The following is an 18,854-nucleotide window of genomic DNA, read 5'->3' on the forward strand; positions in this document are numbered from 1 at the left end:
CCGACAACACTCTCTGGAAGAAGGCAGTCACAGCTGTGAGGCATGCTGGCGAGCCTGGCAGCAGGGCTGCAGAGGGCATTCTGTTGCCTTTAAAGAGGCCTCACGTGTATCAGACTGTGCTCCCAACCTGCTGATCTGGGAAACTACGGCCAGGCCAGGACCATCTGTGGGGAGACCTGGGGAATTGAGAAGACTCGTGCCTCCACCCTGTTACAGAAGCCAGCACCTACAGGGTTCATCTTTCTCGAGGGCCAGCATGCACTCCTGCCAAGCTCTCTCAGCCTGAGCCAGGGAAACTCAGGACCGACATGCTCTGGCCTGAGAACGGCTGTCATGGCTGCTTCCTCCTCGGTTAAGGGTGCTGAATTACAGGAGTCTTACTCTATACCCTAGGATCCTCCAGTCGTTGTTTCTGGATTCTTTCTAAATGGCTTTTTAAGAGATTAAATAGCTGCTGTCAGAGGAAGTTAGACACCCTTTTAGCTGTTCATCCCCAGGGCTCCTGCAGAGAAGCCCCTGCCAGCAGACCATGGCTGCGGTCAGAGCCTGAGTTCCAGTTAGAGCCATACAGACTGGTCTTCTATTAACTGTGTGACGTTGGGCACGTAGCCCCAATTCTCTGGATCTCAGTTTCCTCATCCATACAATACGGGGAGTGGCATTCTTCCTTGAGTGAAGGAAACTCATTAGGAGGACCCGTGTAGCTTGGTGAGCACACTTCCTGACAGAGAGGAACCCCTCTGTGTTTTATCTGTTGCCCTGGCAAAGTTGACTTCTGCGTTTACCCTCCTGCTTCACCCTAGGCCTCTAAATCTTGGAAACTGGCCTGGTCACCTATGCCACACTAGACCTCAGCATGGCCATTAGCTTAGGATAAGTTCACCCTTTCTAAACTCTCTGACCAGCTTTCTAGAACCTGGGCTCTGGGCCAGCCGAGCTGACCTCTGGGTTTGCCTACTACGGTCCAGTTGTTCTAAAACGGACACTTCTTGCACCCTGAGGCAAGCCTCCATGGTTTGTGCAAAATTGACAAACCCCTCTCCCCTGGGCGGGCCTCAGCTTATTCATTTGCTCAGTGGTTCCATGAATCAGTTTGGTCTTTCTTCTATTCATTCATCAAATGAGATGATGAATCATCAAGATGGTGCTCATCATCAAGATGAGCATGTACTACACGCTCAGTGCTGCAAGGAAACTGGTAGACAAAAGCATGGCACTCGCCCCATGGGGCTCCCAAGGGCTCCCAAACCAGTGCATATGTGCGACCTCTCAGCCCCTTTTTGCACAAAAGGTCTGAGCGTTCTTCTCATGACACACACATGGCCTTCCGAGGTGATAAGAACACATCACTCACTTATTCTAAATAAGCACACACTACAAAGCCCAGGCTCTCTCTTCGGAGACAACAGACGTGCTCAAAATACGTTGCACAGGCAGATCTCGTCTCAGTCTCACAGCAGGAAGTGCCCGGTTCCTCATTCTTCTGTGGCCCACAGAGAGCCTTAGACGGAAGGCTCCGGGGAGGAGCTAGCGGTCAGCAACCAACAGCTTTATTTTGACAGCCATCAGGAAGGGACAGAAAGGAACCCTTGCTGGCTTTGTCGAGCAGGGGATTTAAGAACAATCTGAGCCAGGGTCAGTGGCTAGCTGATATGGGTAAATTTGGAAGAACAGATTCAAAGTAAGGATACAGGACTTGAGAGGACTTTGAAATTAGTTATTGCTTTTTGAGCCTAAGTAATTTGTCAAAGAGTACTCTGAGCACAGTCTAAGTTACTTAATACAAATGCTGAGTTCGTCCCATTCTAAAGATAGGAAAGTGAAGGCTCAACTTTGCAACTGACTGCAATCCAGAGCCCACCCTAGTCCACCCACACCCCAGCATCCAAACGTGCCCTGTGCTTTTCCTCTTTCAATGCAGAGATTAGTGCCTCTGTGACCTCATCTTAGGAAGTTAGATCATGCCCACAGGACTGTTTCAACTCTGAAATCAAACCCAATATCCCATTGTGAGTTACCAGATCCATTCCTATGCAAACCTCCTTCACCTTTCACACAGCCACTCAGCAACAAAGTGCGGGCTTCCACACTTGGGTCTCCTTGGTACTTAACTAGTACTTGAGAACACACTCAGGGTACTTTGGGTTCTAATGAAGTCAGCACGCTGCATGTGGCAGCTGCTGCATCCTGCACCCCGTCTAGGTGTGCATTTCTCTGGGCCCCAGGCCATCGCCAGCTCATTGCTGAAGCAGTGGGTTCTCTGCTTGATGCTTCACCTTGCAACCAGAAACTCAGCTGTTTTTATTACACTTTGAGCCAATTAGTCAAGCTGTTAGGCTGTCTCCAAGTCAATTTTGTTGCTCTTTTAATTATACTCCAGCATAGCAGAGGTGCCTCTAGTTTTTAAAGAGCATTCTAAAGACACTCTATTAAAATGTGAGAACATTTTTATCTCCAAGGTCAGGTGACCCTTGGGGAGAAGGAAGAAGAGATGGCACAGGTGGCCCATGGGTAGAAAGAACATAACTTCAGCTACAATGCTTATGAGGGAGACTGGGCCATTATCTGCTTTTAAAGAGACTAATAAATCTGATCACATAAAACAGAGTCTAGTTTAAATGTAAGACCATTTCGTGGAGAGGATGAAGTGTGGAAGAAGAGAAGCCCAGAAGCAGACCACAAAGGCAAAACCATTTGTTAATTAGAGCGAGCCTTATAAATCATGTTGTCTAAGATGCATGGTGGCCAAGAACAAGGCTGAGGCTGGAGAAGTCATATGATTGATCCAAAATTAGAAAGAAAGGGAAACAGAACCCGGGTCACTACCAGCCTGCTCAGAGAAAGGTGCAGAAAGGCATAAAAAGATAGCCAGGGAGGAAACACAGGTGCAGAATCCGATGCTGAATCCGGACTCACTGGAAACAAGCAGATGCTGATGAGAATAGAGTTGGGGACCCTCGTACACAGTTGGTGGGGATGTAAATTCCCTATACTCATCAGGGTGGAGGGTTCTCGAGAGTTAAAATTAGACTTGTTATATGACCCAGCAATACTTCTTATCAGTATATACTTGAAGGGATGTAAGTAGACATACAACAGACATGTCTGCACACTGCTGATCATCAGATAACTTTTCACTAGAGCCAAGTCAAAGAATCATTAACAGGTTAATGGATAAAGAAAATGTGATAGATAGATAGATGATAGATAGATAGATAGATAGATAGATAGATAGATAGATAGATAGATATAGATGTGTGTGTATATATATACAATGGCAGTTATTTCATTTCAACCATAAAAGAGAAGAAAATTGTGTCATCTGCATATATATGTATATATAATTTTTAATGTGTATGCCCCTCAATACATTTCTGTATACCACGTGCATGGAGTGCTCCTGGAGGTCAGAAGAGGGCATCAGATTCTGTGGAACTGGAGTTACAGATGGTTGTGAGCTACCTACAGTTGCTAGAAATGGAACCCTGGTCCTCTGGAAGAGCAGCCAGTGCTCTTAACCACTGAGCTGTCTCTCCAGGCCAAGAAAATCAGTGCTTTTTACACAGCTCAGAACCTATCATTTCCATATCAAATTCAGGGTGTGGGGGGGGGGCGCGCGCACGTGTAATTAGTCCCAATTACAAATTGTTTTTTTAATACAATTTTAAAACTTTTGGGGATAAAAAATGAATAATTTATATCAGGTGTGAGAGTGTACACCTTTAATCCCAGCACTCAGGAGACAGAGGCAAGAGGATCTCTGTGAGTTCTAGGCTAACCTCCAAACTTCATAGGAAGACTCTCTCTCTCTCTCTCAAAAAAAGAGAGAGAGAGTTTATGTCAAAGGTAGTATCTGTAAGATAATTTATATGAGCTGTTTTTGTATTGCCAGAACTCAACCAGGCTTAATTTCTTCTGCCTCACGTTGCATTTTTGGGTTTTTTTGTTTGTTTGGTTGGTTGGTTGTTTTTTTTTTTTTCGAGACAGGGTTTCTCTGTGATTTTGGAGCCTGTCCTGGAACTAGCTCTTGTAGACCAGGCTGGTCTCGAACTCACAAAGATCCGCCTGCCTCTGCCTCCCAAGTGCTGGGATTAAAGGCATGCACCACCACTGCCCGGCTTTCACATTGCATTTTTGAAACTGTTACTTGTACTGTCCAGTATGTTAGCCACTGGCCACCCATGGCTACTTATATGTAAGCTTATATTAATTAAAATTAACACAAAACTCAGTCATGCTAGCCACATTTCAGATGTCCAGCAGCTACATACAGCTGGCAACTAGTGTACTAGACAATGCAGATATCGGCTGTTGTCTGCCAGCCTGGCATACACCACTAGATAGCACTTTTTGAGGGCTGGCAACAGTGGTGACTGTCACCTAAATAATTCTAAAAGAAGTCAGAGGTTCCTAGAAGTATGTTGAGGGCATATCACATAATCTACATTGCCTAAACCTGGCAATGCCAGGGATTATATCACAAGCAAACAGAACTACTTTCCCAAAGGTTTGTCACCACCCTTAAATGATGCTCTCAAGGACAGGTTCCTTACGCCTGAGGTAGTTTGGGAATCTGTATGTAAATCAACTTGGAATCTAAAAGACCTTTACCCATAAAATCAATGTAATAAATCCTGTAAGTGCACCTCCCTACTTTATAGGTTTGAAAAGGTGGGGTGAGAGAATGACCAGGAGAAAATCAGCAAGTCAGATCCCATCGTTTGGGGGATGGGGAAGGTCAGTGACTGAACTTGTTGAGCGCATGCGTGCAAAGCGCCAGGTTCTGTCTGCTGGCATCACGATGAAAATCCAAATAAATCAGCGTTTGACAGGAGCTTCAGATGGGGGGGCGGGGTGTTCTCCACATGTCCCTATACACACCTACACAAAGAATATTGTTAGGTTCATTTCCTAATCTAATTAGCCAAAAAATACAAAATCTCACTGGAAATGAGATCGCTGCCAAGGCAGGGGCATCTGCGGCCTATCTCAGCCCAGCATCCCTGACCCCAGAGGTCTGTTGACCCTCCCTCGTATTGAAAAAAAGATCAAGTCACAGCACCCTTTTATAATCAGCCTCTATCGGCAACCTGGAAGAGCTCTCCCAGGGGTGCCTGGATTTCTGCTAATGATGTACTTAGAGACATCACACACTCTTAGAGCTTTGACCGTGCCCATCATCCCAGCAGCATCCAATCCTGGAGGTGGGGACAGAGGGACAGAGTGAAGTTCCAGCTTACAGTGGCCTGTTCTCCTCCTCCACCCCCTCTAATTTTCTCTCTTTTCATCAGGCTCAAGACTGAATTCTGGAGGACCAAGCTCACAAAGACACTTTTCTAAATTAGAAAAAAATGAATTGCTCTTGAATGGCGGTCCTTGAACTAGAAAAGAGATTAGATCAGAAGTCATAGATGAACACGTGTGCTGTGGGTCTGGCGGGGATTTGAGAGCCTTCCAAGCTTTCCTCACTCGTGGGGATGGCTGTACTATTTGTTCTTATTTCATTTTTCAGGCTCACAGCTTTGCTTCTCTTGGCAGGGGTATACCACCATGCTGCTCATATGAGTAGGATTTATATTTTCTCACGAGCCAGAGAGGAGGGGGGAGTGTAATATTTTCTAGGGGACTCTGAGCAGAAGTTAGAAAAGAAAGAGAAGGGCTTGGACTCAAGGGAATGTTTCATGAAATGTTCTAGGCGAGGAGAATTGTTTTGAGCTGTGGAGAGACGGTGGCCATGATTCCAGTCCATGTTTCCAGGACACACACACACCTGGGTGCATGCATGTGTGCACACAGACCGGAAGAAGGTGTCAAGCTCTCTGCAGCTGGAGCTACAGGAGGTTGAGAGCTGCATGCCGTGGGTGAAGTACTCCTAACCACTGAGTCATTTCTCAGCCTTTGGCAGGGCAGCAAATGCATTTTTTCCATGTTAACTCATTCAAATTTAGTTAATGATTTCTTTACCTGGCTAATGAATGCATTTCTTTGATTTATCAACTGAAGACAGAAAAGAAAAAATGAGTAATGGAGAGAGGCATTATGAAATTGAGCCAGGCATCTTGGTGATGCCTATAATCTTAGCACTTGAGAGGCAGAGGCAGAAAAATGATGAGTTCAAGGCCAGTGAAACTGTCTCTTTTTTTTAACAAAAAAAAATGATTTTTTTTTTCTTCCACCCTAGTTACCAAACCTCTGAGAGTCCAGTTTCAGGGTTAAGCAGCCAGGTCCTTGTTCTACAGCACACTTGTAATTCAGGACACTTGTAATTAGGAAAGACAGAGACCCTGTTCTCTTGTCATTAAAAAGAGAAGAGTGGATGAGATGAGTTGAAGAGATTATAGACCTCCTGATTATGAAACTAGCTTGAGGGTGGTGTGGGTAACACCAAATTTAGTTAGGGAAAATAACAGGTGCCAGATGCACCAGATAGAAACTGTCTTGGTTGTGCTGCCGTAACAAAGTCTTGGAGGCCATGACAACCATGATTTGTTCTTGCTCATGAGGGATGCATATGCATGGATCCAGACTCCAACATCTTGGACACCATCAACACCTCCTCCACTTATAGCCAGGTGAAGAGATCAGCAATATGCAAATCAAGTACTCTCCCCTCGAAGGAACACACACAATCTCCATGGAGATTCCATTGCCACAGTCACCATGTGCACTCTTCATGTGCCTAGAAGGCATCCAGACTCCAGTGGACAGACTACAACTGCACTTCCAAGAACCTTGGAAGGATGTGGTCTTTAGATCCCCTCTGTAGTTCAAGAGTCCAGGCAAACTGTAAGTTATAAACCCATGAAGTCTACGTGCATAAGTGGTATTTTCAGAACAAGGCTGAGCCTTCTAACAGAGTATGAGCAGATGGTTTTGAACTATGTCTCCAACTTTGGGTGGAAATAAAGGAACTGAATGATGTTTCATCAAAGACCACTAAGGCCACCTATAAGAGAGACTGGATTTCTCAAAGGCAAAGTTCTTTATCAGGTTACATCAGATGGCTGCAAATGGCATTTCAACCTGAGGTCTTATGGTCTAGGCAGGTACCTATTACGCAATTTCCAAGACTTTGGGGTGGTTAAATCAACTACATCTCATGGGAAGTAGATCTCAAAAGTAATCATGAGTAGGTCTAAACAGAAGATTAACTAACAGTGAGGAGATCTCTCCAGCACTACCCAGGGTTAGTAGTGGCACTTTGCAGAAATATGTTATATAAAACGGCTAAAGTGTTGTTACAACCATTTAGAAATCATTGGAAATTCTGCCTCAATCTATAGTCAAAATTGACTTAACAGTTTCTTTATGGAAGTTTTTTAAATGTTCTAACACCGTATAACCCAAAGATACTACTTACGTGCTCGGGCCTGACTGTTGGAAAGAAGCAGAAGTCTTTGCTTTCTGTAATTAAACTATTATGTTTCTATGAGAGGAGAAAGCCTTGTAGATCTGTAAAACCACTATAGTGCAAAGCATACCATGGTCTCAAATCTGAGCCAAGGTGTTTGAGGCAGCGTTCATTAGCACTGCAGAGAGGGAGGGCATGCGCAGGGGAAGTGCCCCTAGCATCTTTCCAAACCAAGCCTGCGGGAAAGTCCCACAGGGCAACACAGGTGAGCGCTGCCAGGAACAGCTAGATTCACAACACATCTGAGTTTGGATTAATTTTCTTTTCTTTGCTTCATGTTCAGAAGTCTTTTACTGTTGTCAGATTTTTTTTTCAACCCTCTCTGGCTCAGTTATCTGACCACATCTCAGGCTTTGATCCACAGTTTAAGGAGCTTGGCTGTACAGTAACAATAAAATATATAGTATAGCGAACACAGTCATTAGTATCATTGTCAAATATTCTGTACCGTACATGATCGTGTGCACTTTCCGGGGCTGGCAGTGCAGTGGGTCTGTTTACAGCAGTATCACACGCATGACTAACGCCTTGCTCTGAAGCGTCACTCCACCAGAGCATCATGGGGCAATAGGGCCTTTCCAGCTCCATCCTGATGCCAAGGGTCCCCTGTCAGGGATCTGACCTTGGCCCAGACTTTATGCAGCACGTGAGCACACTCTTTCCTCTTCTGTGTCTCTTCATTCAACAGTTGGGGTTCTATTGTCGCAAGGAAAGGCTATGTGCACGCCTGAGTCTTTGCCTGTTGGAGGGGGCTCAGGGACTCATCTCAGAGGCACTCAGTCCGGCATATACCATGTGCTGGGGACTTTTTTCCATCCGTCCTACTTCTTATTCTCCTAGTTAAGATTATGATGACTAATGACTGACTTTTCCAAGAATTAGAACCTCCTAGACTGTGATCTCTCCTTTCCTTTTCCAGTTCCTTACCAGCAGACTCCTTACAGTCCCCGGGGCAGCTCCAACGTCATCCAGTGCTACCGCTGCGGAGACACCTGCAAAGGAGAAGTGGTCCGCGTCCACAACAACCACTTCCACATCAGATGCTTCACCTGTCAAGGTAGGAGGCCCTGGCTCAGCTCCCTTGGCAGATTCTTGGCCCTTCCCTACCAGCCCATGCTTAGGGACGGGAATATAACAAGCTGTTGAGATAGCTGTAAAGGCCAACACTTTCCGCTGGGAATTCGCTCTTAAGTGGTGTGGAGCCCAAGGGGACGCTTGAGTGAGATTAGAGCTGGGTGGGTGGGTGGGTGGGTGGGTGTGAGGAGGTCCTGGCCTTCTCAGAGAAACAGAGGCCGGCCAGGAAAAAAAGACAATCCTTAGAGCTAACATCTGCATCTGAGAAGACTGCTGCTTGAGACTCTCAATCAGCTAGAGAGTGAATGAGAGGTTTAGCTACAGTGGATAAACCCAGTCTGGCTTTGAGATGTACAGCTATTCTATGACAGTATGGCGGTCCTCAGCAGAGAAGTCTAACGAAAAAAAAAAAAAGATTTGCCATTTGGAAACAGATGTTCTGTTGCTACCGCTTACCCACATAAAGCTGACTCACAGTGTCCTGCATCCTACGCCAAGGCTCGCTCAGCATTCCCAAACAGAGAGGATCACTGTAGCAGGAAGGGAGCGGGCTCATCTGAAAGAGAGTCCTGTCGCCCACAAGCCATGCTCCTCTCCAGGGGGCTGACAAACACCTCTCCTGAGGCACCTCCCATCTCTGCCTCCAGGCTGCCAAGTTCACAAAGCAGCCATGGCCCTGGCAGACCGCTTGCGAGCTTGACCCGGAACCTGGGACTTGCACCTGGTGATCCCAGGTTTATGTGCTGAAAGTTCAATGTGTGCTTTTTGTTCTCTGTCCTCTGTGACCGCACTTCAGATACTCGTAGCCAGGTCTTCCCATGACAAATTATATCACAGGTCCTCAAGCTGAGCCTCATCTGCAATGACTCCCTCCTGTGTCGTTATCGTGAGGCTTCCTCTTTGATCCACTCTAGGTCGTCAATGTTATTCTTAAATCATGATCCCCAGAATGCATCACAGTTCTCCAGGTCAGACAAATATAACAAGCACTGTGTTTCTGTCAATGGGACTCATACCGGCTTGATTTCTTAAGGACTTAATTCTTACCAGTAACTTATATGGAATATATGGTCAATGGAAACTTCCAGATCTCCCCTTATCAATAATTACCTCAGCCTCATGTATCCAACTGGGCTTTGTATTGAGATATATATATTTCATATTCTCCAATGTGTTTGTAGAGGCATATAGAGAATATGTCTTAATTTGTGCAATTTAAATTTTATACTTATATTGAGAACTGGCAAAGTCTTTAGTGCAGTTGAGCCATACAGTATTTTGGTGAGTGACTACTTTTACATCTCAGAAATTAGGGGCAGGACAGAAATTCAAAACAACAAAGATGTCCTAAGGGAGGGATGTGTCATGTGTCTCTGCAATGGATGTTCTGAAGAGAGTGTGAGCAGTTACCTTTTGCTCCTAACAAAATGTAACCGCGGACCGGACCAGTGCCTGCACATGGCTTCTCGCTTCCAGCAGGCTGGCCTGGCCTCCTTCATGTGGTGGTGTCAGATCTCCAAGCACAAGAGGATACACTTCAGTCATCAAGACCTTTCACACCCCAGCTTGGGCCATGCTTGTTAATGTCCTACTGTTGACAAAAACAAGCCAATAGCCAAGCCAGACTCAAGCTCCTGGAGAAACTTTGCCTCTTGTGGGGAAATCTGAAGCCTCAGATCTCAAGGGTGTGAATGCAGAGAAGGGACTCATTTGACCACATCCACAATCCCCAAAAGGCGGTATAGAGTCTCCTTTGACGAAGATTTCAAGGAGGAAAATAGACCATTATTTTTTCTGAATATTTCTAGGTCAGCTGCTTGGAGGTAAAACAAATGACAGGATTTGGGTTTCCTTCCCTAACAAGTAAGGAGATTCGCTGCCTTCAATAGGCAATTCTGAAATGTCTACCTAGTCCCCTTGCAACTCTCCCAACACGTTGTACTGTGCTGAGATAAAAGGAAGGAACCGGCAGAGGTCAGAAGCAGTCAGTGGAGCTGGTGGTGGAAGAGCCAGGGCCAGATTCCATCCCGACGATGGTTTGTGCAAAGCCTTGGGGACATCAAGCTTCAGTGGATCATAGAGAGAAACAGACCATGCTAGAGACACCAAAGCTGGGATATAATAGGAAACCATACAGCAGAGGTCCTGCCGAGGGCCTGCTCGCAGTGCATCATGGGAAAATGGCTCTCAAACAACAGCAAAGAGGATAGCAAGGAAGCTTGCCTACTGGATACAAGGGACTGAAATGTCTATGCAGCTGTTGAGAATCCATCCTTTACATGATTCATGGATGATACTCATACTGTATATACATTTTATCACTCAAAGTATATTTTTAGTTTCTATAAATAATTTTATTTTCAGTATGCCTTGGATAGAAATGAAAGCCCAACAGGTCCCTACAAAGCAAATTGAAAAGTGTTAATAAACACACAGAAACACACCAGAAAACTAACTCTAAGGCAAGGTGGTGCATGAAACTTCACAGGAGAGGGGCTTGACTAAAAGTAAGATGAATGCTAAGCGAGGAAAAAAAAGATCTAATAATGGGGGGAAAAATCTAAACAACCAAAAATCTCACCAACAGTTGAGCAGCCTAGCACCTGAGAGGTGGAGGCTTCAGATATCAGGCCAGAAACAAAACAACTACAAAATAAAACAAAAATCCAAAAGGAGAGGGTGAAGGCAAAGGACCAGGAGTTGGAGGTCATCTCGGCTACATTAAGTCTGGGGCCAGCTTCAGGGATATGAACCCTCTCAGAAGAGAACACTGAAAGCTGCAGCCAGGCACCTGTCAGTGAGGGTCTGCAGAAGGCCTCCTCTAGAGATTCAGGAATCCTTGGAGATTAGTGACATACCAATTCCGCCTTGTTACTCAGATGCCGAGCCTCCTTAACATTCCCAGAACTTCCAGGAGCCAGGGGGTATGGTTGTCGCGGGAAGACTCCCACCTGGACCCACACTCAGGCCCCATTAAAAGCAACTGTGTTCACTCGCCAGCAAGGAGACCTTCTTGGGTGGATGGAGAGGGCCCCGGTTCTCCATCCTTGTAGGCACTGGCAGTAAAATGACTAGTAAAAGGTAGAGCCAGAGGCTGAGCTGGGTAGGGTAGGAGGAGGGCTCAATTGTGAGCTAGCAGAGCCAGGCTGACCAGAATAAGATAGAACGCATGCTCCGTGGTGCCCTTCTGCTTCTATTTGTGCTCGCATCATTAGAACTAAGTCTCAACTTGCTCCTCCAGGTTGAGTCTGGTGGCCAGGACCTTGCAAGCCTCCCAGTCAGAGTAGGGGCGCACGCTGAAGAGTTTCTTCAGTAACTGGTCCTGCTCAAAGGTAGTATTGATGGCTTAGTATAGGAGAGGGCAGGGAATGCCGAGGTGCCTCCATCTTGACGGTAGATCAGTTCAGATGAATTCAGGTGTTTTCCAGGGTCAGAAATTTAAAACAAAGTTTCACACTTGACAAACAGGAAAAGCAAATAATAATCCTTTCAGAAGAAGCTCAGCTTTATGCCAGACCTCAAAGAATTAACATAGAAACATGAGTAACTCGGAGACAAAACTGCGAATCGTGGAGGAGAGAAATGAGAGAAACGGTGGAGACTAGACTGTTACATATTAGAATAGACATTATCTATGGCAGTCTAACAAAACTCCGCAGGGAAATATGAAAGATGCAGCCTACACGCATCAGAATGAAACCTCAGATCATCAAACATAAAGCGGTAATCCCAAAAGTAACCAGAAATCAGAGACGGATCATCTGCATCTGAATGGCGGATAGGGTGACAGTTGATGCTCTCATATCAACAAGCAAGCCGGAAAACAGTAGGATGTTCTTTCATGGAGTGGAAGAAAAAAATCATCAAAGTAGGGTAATGTATTCATAGAAACCATTGTTTTAGAACAAAGGCAGCCCAACATATAATGTCATACTTGCTGGTGGAAGACTAAAATTTTCCCTATATGATAAAAAACAAGATGGGAATGTCTGATCTCACCACTAATGCTCAATGAAATACTGGGTTAGGCAAAAAAAAATTAAATTCAAAAGGCATATAAATTGAGAAGAAAGGAGCTGGGGTGGTGGTTGCACAAGCCTTTAATCCCAGCACTTAGGAGGCAGAGGCAGGAGGATCTCTGTGAGTTTGAGGCCAGCCTGGTCTACAAGTGAGTTCCAGAATAGCCAGGATTGTTACATAGAGAAACCCTGTCTCAAAAACCAGAGAGAGAGAGAGAGAGAGAGAGAGAGAGAGAGAGAGAGAGAGAAGAAAGGATTGAAGGGGCATAAACGACCGGCAAATAGGATTTATCAGGATAGCTTTAATATCAGCTTTATTAAGGGGAAGAAGGGGAGAACTTACAAAACCAGGGTTTCAGTGACAAGCAGGAAATAAAAAGGGAAGGCGGGGAGCACACCCACCAGATTTATAGGTAAACATTCGCCTAAGGGGTACCCGCCCTTCAAAGAAGGTGATTGGCTGGGGCTTCCCCTACAAAGGATGAAAATGGTTTCTATTGCAGATAACATGATCTCATGTATAGCCAAACCTATGTGATGCATGAAAAAAAATTATTAGAAGTGATAAATAAAATGTTTCAGCACACCAGATCAATATTGCAAACCATTTGTGTGTCTATGCACTGGCAATGGATAATCTGAAAGTAAATTTGAGAGAGGTAGAGATGTAATAGCTCAGCAGTAGAGCGCTTGCCTAGCATGAGTTCAATTCCCGGCACTGCTAAAAACAAAATAAAGCTGAGGAAACAATTCAGACTGGTGAAATGTCCCAGTGGGCAAAGGCACTTGCCAACAGACCTGCCAATCTGAGTTCAATCCCTGGAACCCACATGGTGGAAGGAGAGCTGATTCCCATAAGGCGTTCTCTGACCTCCACACATGCACTGTGTCATGCATATGCACGCACATGCAACACACAATAAATACAGTTTTTAAAAATTCTGCTTACAATAGCAAATAGATACAAACAAATATAACAAAAAAATAAAAATTATGACAGCTTGAAAATGCGGAAGCACACAGAAAGCCATTCCGTCTTCATGAATTGGACTACAATGCTGCTAAGATAGCTCGAGTTCACCTGGGTCAACATAATAGAATGTCTAGTCCCCTCCAGTTGTCACAACAATACATTGACTGGGTGACTTAAAAACAGACATTTATTTTTTGACATTTCTGAAAAATTATTAGTATAAAATCAGGACATGTTGGGTTCTAATGAGGACTCCTCTTGACTTGGTAGCCACCATAGTAAGTCTCTCTGCATGGTAGAGAGAAGGTGGAAGGAGGGAGGGGAGAGAGCTCTTTATACAGGGACTAATACCACTGCTTACACAGGGCTCTACTCTCAAGGCCCCATCAAAACTAAACCTAATTATCCTACGGCAACTACACCCCCAGATGCCATCAGGGCAGAGGGTAAAGCTTCCGCATATGCACTTCGAGACAGCACAAATCAGTCCATAAAATTCACATCAATTTACAAAGAGCAAACAATGAAAATGAACACTGAGGACCCGCACTTCTCACTTTTCAAACTTGCCACGAATAAAGCTAATAACCGTGCAGTGTGGTGATAGCACAGGGCTTGGCATACCAATCGATAGAATAGAATCACGTGTCCAGAAATAAACCTTCATATGTATGGCCAGTTTATTTTCAACAAGGGTGCTAAAATAATTCAATAGAGAAAAACGGGTCTTTCTATAAACGGTTCCAGGAAAACTGAATATTCACAGACAAAAAAAAAGACAGAAAATAGACTGTTTCATACAAACATATAAAAATTAACTCAAAATTATTCAAAGACAAACATATGGGCTAAACTGTAAAATTTTAAAGAGATAATAGATGAATAAATCGTTGTGACCTTGAGCAGGGTACCAGCTTCTCAGACAATATAAAAAGGAGACTCAGCAGAGAAAAAAACAGGCAAATTAAACATCATCAAAGCTTAGTTTTATGCTCCAAAATACACCCCTGGTTTTTTTCTTTTTTGAGACAAGGTCTCATTTTGTAGCCCTGGCTATAACTCGCTATCTAGATAAAGCTGACCTCGAACTCACAGATATCCACCTGCCTCTGCCTCTCAAGAGCTGGGATTAAGGAGTAAGCAACCATGCCTGACTTAAGTACACCCTTAAGAATGTGAACAGATAATGCTGCTAAAATAGCTTGAATTTCAATTGGATCAACCTAATACAATGTCAAGTCACCTCCAGTTGTCACAACAATACCATTGACTGAGTTACTTAAAAACAGAAATTTTTTTTGACATTTCTGAAAAAATTAATAGTACAAAATCAGGACATGTTGGGCTTTAATGGGAACTCCTCCTGGCTTGCAGGAAGCCACCATATTAAGTCTCTCTGCATCGTAGAGAAAAGGTGGATAGGAAGGGAAGGAGAGAGAGCTCTTTATACAGGGACTAATACCACTCCTTACAGGGCCCAAATGGAAGAAAATAATTACTTATTAGATATCTACTCAAACACTTTGCTCAAGCTATGTAAGGAATTTTTATAATGTAATGATAAAAATGTTAACCCAGTGTCAAAATGGACCAAGGAAATGACATTTCTCCATAGAAGTTATACAAATATCCCATAAAAATGCCCAAGATCAGTAGAATCCAAAGGCAGCAAATCAAACCACAGTGCACACAAGTTCCCATACAAAGGATGGCTAAAATCAGACAATCCCAATACAAGTGTTGAGGAGGATGCAGAGACACTGTGACCCTTGGTACTGTTGGTGGGAATAGAAACAACTGTGCTGTCTTAGAGACTGTCTGACAGTTCCTCAGAAGGTTAAGTCAAGCCTAGAATTCAAAATTCCACTCCTGGGTGATTTTCATTTTAAGGAAAAATGAAAGCAGAGTCTGAGGAAATGATTGCCAAGAGTGAAGACGGGATCCCCCAACCCCATGTAAAATGCAGCTACTCCAAGTGGTGGCGAGATGGGAAGGGGAGACAGGTGGACTGCTAGGAGCTCATGCACCAGCTAGCCTGCCTTGTGCAGGCCAAACAAAAGCTAGAAGACAATTAAGGAGCAACAGCCAAGGTTGTGCTTTGACCACCACACCCGTGCCATACACACAGGGACTGATGTCCCCCACATACACAAACACATACACATGCGCACATACAAAAACAGGCGAAAATGTTTTCACTCAAAGTATTAGACATGATGTTCATAGCAGTACTACTCGTAGTGGTTGAACAAAAAAGGGACTATCAAATATCCATCAGCTGACGAACTCATAAATAAAATACATTTTGCCTATACAATAAGATATTACTCAGCAATAAAAAAAGGAATGAAATACATTCTCCAACCTTTGGAACATGCAGGAAAGACTACACAAATACATATTTCAATCTGCATATATGAAATAGTCAGAATAAGCAAGATTACTGAGTGGAAGCAGTTGAAGAAATGTAAGTACTGATTTTAATGGGTGTATGGAGTATTTTGGATGTGAAGAAAATACCAAATATACTAAAGTATACTAAATATGACTGAGTTATACATTTTAAATAGCTGAATTTTATAGTATGGAATTGTGTGTCATTAAGACTGCTCAAGGAACAGTTTTTGGCAAAAACTGGATTTGGTTTCAACAGATCCTCATGAACTGAAATTTTGGAGTGTGTTCTGTAGGCAGAAGGGAAGGGACCCTGAGATGGAAGAAAAGAGAGATGCAAGATGCAAAGCTTAGCAAAATCTTGATGGAAAATAGAAAATACTTTGCAGTGATAAGAGGAAAAGATATGATGTATAAAATACTTATGGTAGAAAGTGTTAAGTGGCAAAAGATAACAGCAATAGCCTTAAATAATCATAACAGGAAAAGAAATTTGAACATTAGTGAGCCAAATACCCCACTCTAAAAGTGAGAATGAGGGAAACAGCAGGAAGGAAGGAAGGAGTAGACAGAAAGCACAGGTGAAGAAAGCCGAAGTGAGTTCTCTACAAAAACAAGTTAAATAGACAACATGACTGAAAAGTCACTAATGTAGGAAGGAGAAATAGGCACATGTTAAAGTCAAGCACTAAGATGCTGTGTGTGCTGCCATAGTGGAAACACAATGTGCTCCCGACAGTTCAGAACAACAGATTGCAAAACCTGGGTTAAAAAACTGATCCTGTCAAAGCAAAACTTACTAAAAGTTACTTTAAAACAATGTTTAAAACTGAGTGATTCTGTAGCTCCCTAAGATACTGAACCACTGGAGCTGTAGTTAAAACCTCTTTGCAAAAGAAAAGGAGGGTCAGTAGCAAAGAACTGGATAAGTGGACTATCTTAAGTTTGCAAAGCTCTGACGAAGAGATGTATCAAGACAGTGGTAGTCAATGGTCAATTCTATCCCCACCCCAAACCATAAAAGTGCAATGAACCAAGCATCTATTGGCTCTTCTAGACTTAACTATCAAGCCACAGAAGTATAAAGAGGGGAACAGGTTAATCAGAGCCACAAGGTACAGCCACCAAAACCCAAACTTTAGCGACCTTCAGAGGACAGGTGACCCACTGGAAAGATGGCTCAGTGGTTTAGAGCACTAGTTGCTCTTGCAGACCAGAATTTGGTTCCCAGCACCTATACAACCATCTGTAACTCTAGTTCTGGAGGATCTGATGCCTCTTTTCACCTCTGAGGACACCAGGCATGCACGTGGTACACAGACATACATGCAAGCAGACCCATACATACAAAATAACATAAATGCATCAAAAAATAAATAAATTTAAGATGACAGTGCCATACTGGATAAATTATCAATATAAAGCAATTCTAGTATATTACATAAAGTTTTCGATGGAAATTAAGAGTCTGTTAAAATTGAATTCTTGGCAAAAGGTCTGTGATTGCCCACATCCCACCAGCCTTCACCATTTATTGTTAGTGTGTACGTTACTGACACACGGGGTCGTGGTCTAAGGACCCGTAGATAGGCCAGCAGAACTGAATATAGAACCAGAACAAAGCACACAAGGAAACAGGTCTGTTGCTGATCACTGGAGAACAATTAGGCTGCTTCATAAACAACACAGGCGTGATTAACTCTCCATGTGGGGGGAAACTGAATCCCTACCGTATAGCCCTCACTAATGTCGATCCCAGATGCGTGGACTGCAGCCATATGGAGAGCACAACCAAACTTCTGGAAATCAACATCGAGGCATCCTTTTAGGGCTTCGGAGTAGGGAAGCATTTCTTAAATGGGATACAGAGCGTTCAAGCCATAAAGAAAACAATGGGGAATTGACAGAGTAAAAACTGAGCTTGTGTGCCAGAGTCTCCTTGATAAAGCTCATGGCTGAGCATCTTCAGGACACATGTTGCTCTGGGTAATTTTAACAGTTAATTTGTTACAATATAGGATCACCTTAGAGGGGGTCACAGTGAGGATCTGTCTAGATCAGCTTGACCTGAGGCTATGTCTATGGGGTTTGTCTTGATTGTTAACTGACATGGATAGACCTACCCAGCATGTGGGAGACACCAATTCTTGGGTGGACCCTGTATAAGAGTGAAGAAAACTCACGGGCTACTTAGTCCTGGGTACTAAGCACAGGCAAGCTGGGAAAGGTGGGTGCATTTTGTTCTCTCTGCTCTTGGCTGTGGATGTGATTATGTTTGTGATGCTGCCTGAGTACCTGACTTGACTCCTCCACAGTGATGGACCATAACCTGGGGTTATAAGCTAAATAAACTCTTTCTCACACACACACAGCCCCGGGGGAAAAAAAATCTGAGGATGTGACTTCATCTGAAGACATAAAGTGAGAAGACCGGCACTACAGGTGTCAACGGTGGCAAATTGAAAGGGATTCATTTCTGAGCTAAAACACCGCTTAAAGCTTCAGTGGGTGAAAGATTTTAGCCTTTTTACCATGCAAGAAACACAAACGGCCCATAAACATAGGAAGGCATTCTCGAATTCACTAATCATCAGGAAAATGAAATTTAAAGTCACACTCTGATACCATTTCACATATGTTATGTTGAAAACTCAGGTCTCCCCAAGTATCTATTGGTAAAAATGAGGATCTATGGGATCTGCTGGTGGGAACATCGATTAGGAAAAAGAAGGGAAAACTAGAAGGCAGATAGCGAGGCTCCTAGCAGCAGTGTCGTAGGAGCAGCACTTGCCAAAGCTGGTTCTCAGCCATGCGACAGCCTCTGCAGCTGCATCCACCCTACGTGACTTCTACACAGCCCCCAGAGACTGAGCAGGCACAGGATACACGCAAAAGGGTCCAGCAGTGACAACATCAGACACAGGCTGTACTAAGTGACCTGTTATGTGTGGATAGATCATAAATGGTAGCCTACAAAGTAAAG

The 18,854-nt window shown here is 43.9% G+C and overlaps 1 protein-coding gene across 14 annotated transcripts in view; it reads left to right on the forward strand.

The window, feature by feature from the left end:
• The window catches only part of Ablim3 (actin binding LIM protein family member 3), a 115,429-nt gene that overhangs the window by 35,542 nt on the left and 61,033 nt on the right, over window positions 1–18,854 (forward strand). For all 14 annotated transcript variants that reach the window (XR_012910275.1, XR_012910279.1, XR_012910277.1 and 11 more), the window contains one exon: window positions 8,331–8,468. Coding sequence is in view for 8 of the 14 variants with exons in the window: in XM_075968503.1 (XP_075824618.1) it covers window positions 8,331–8,468 (138 nt within the window). In the remaining 6 variants the exon portion in view is untranslated. The remainder of the gene's footprint in view (window positions 1–8,330; window positions 8,469–18,854) is intronic.

The sequence above is a fragment of the Microtus pennsylvanicus genome, chromosome 4 (genome assembly GCF_037038515.1).
Source record: "Microtus pennsylvanicus isolate mMicPen1 chromosome 4, mMicPen1.hap1, whole genome shotgun sequence".
NCBI classification, from domain to species: Eukaryota; Metazoa; Chordata; class Mammalia; order Rodentia; family Cricetidae; genus Microtus; species Microtus pennsylvanicus.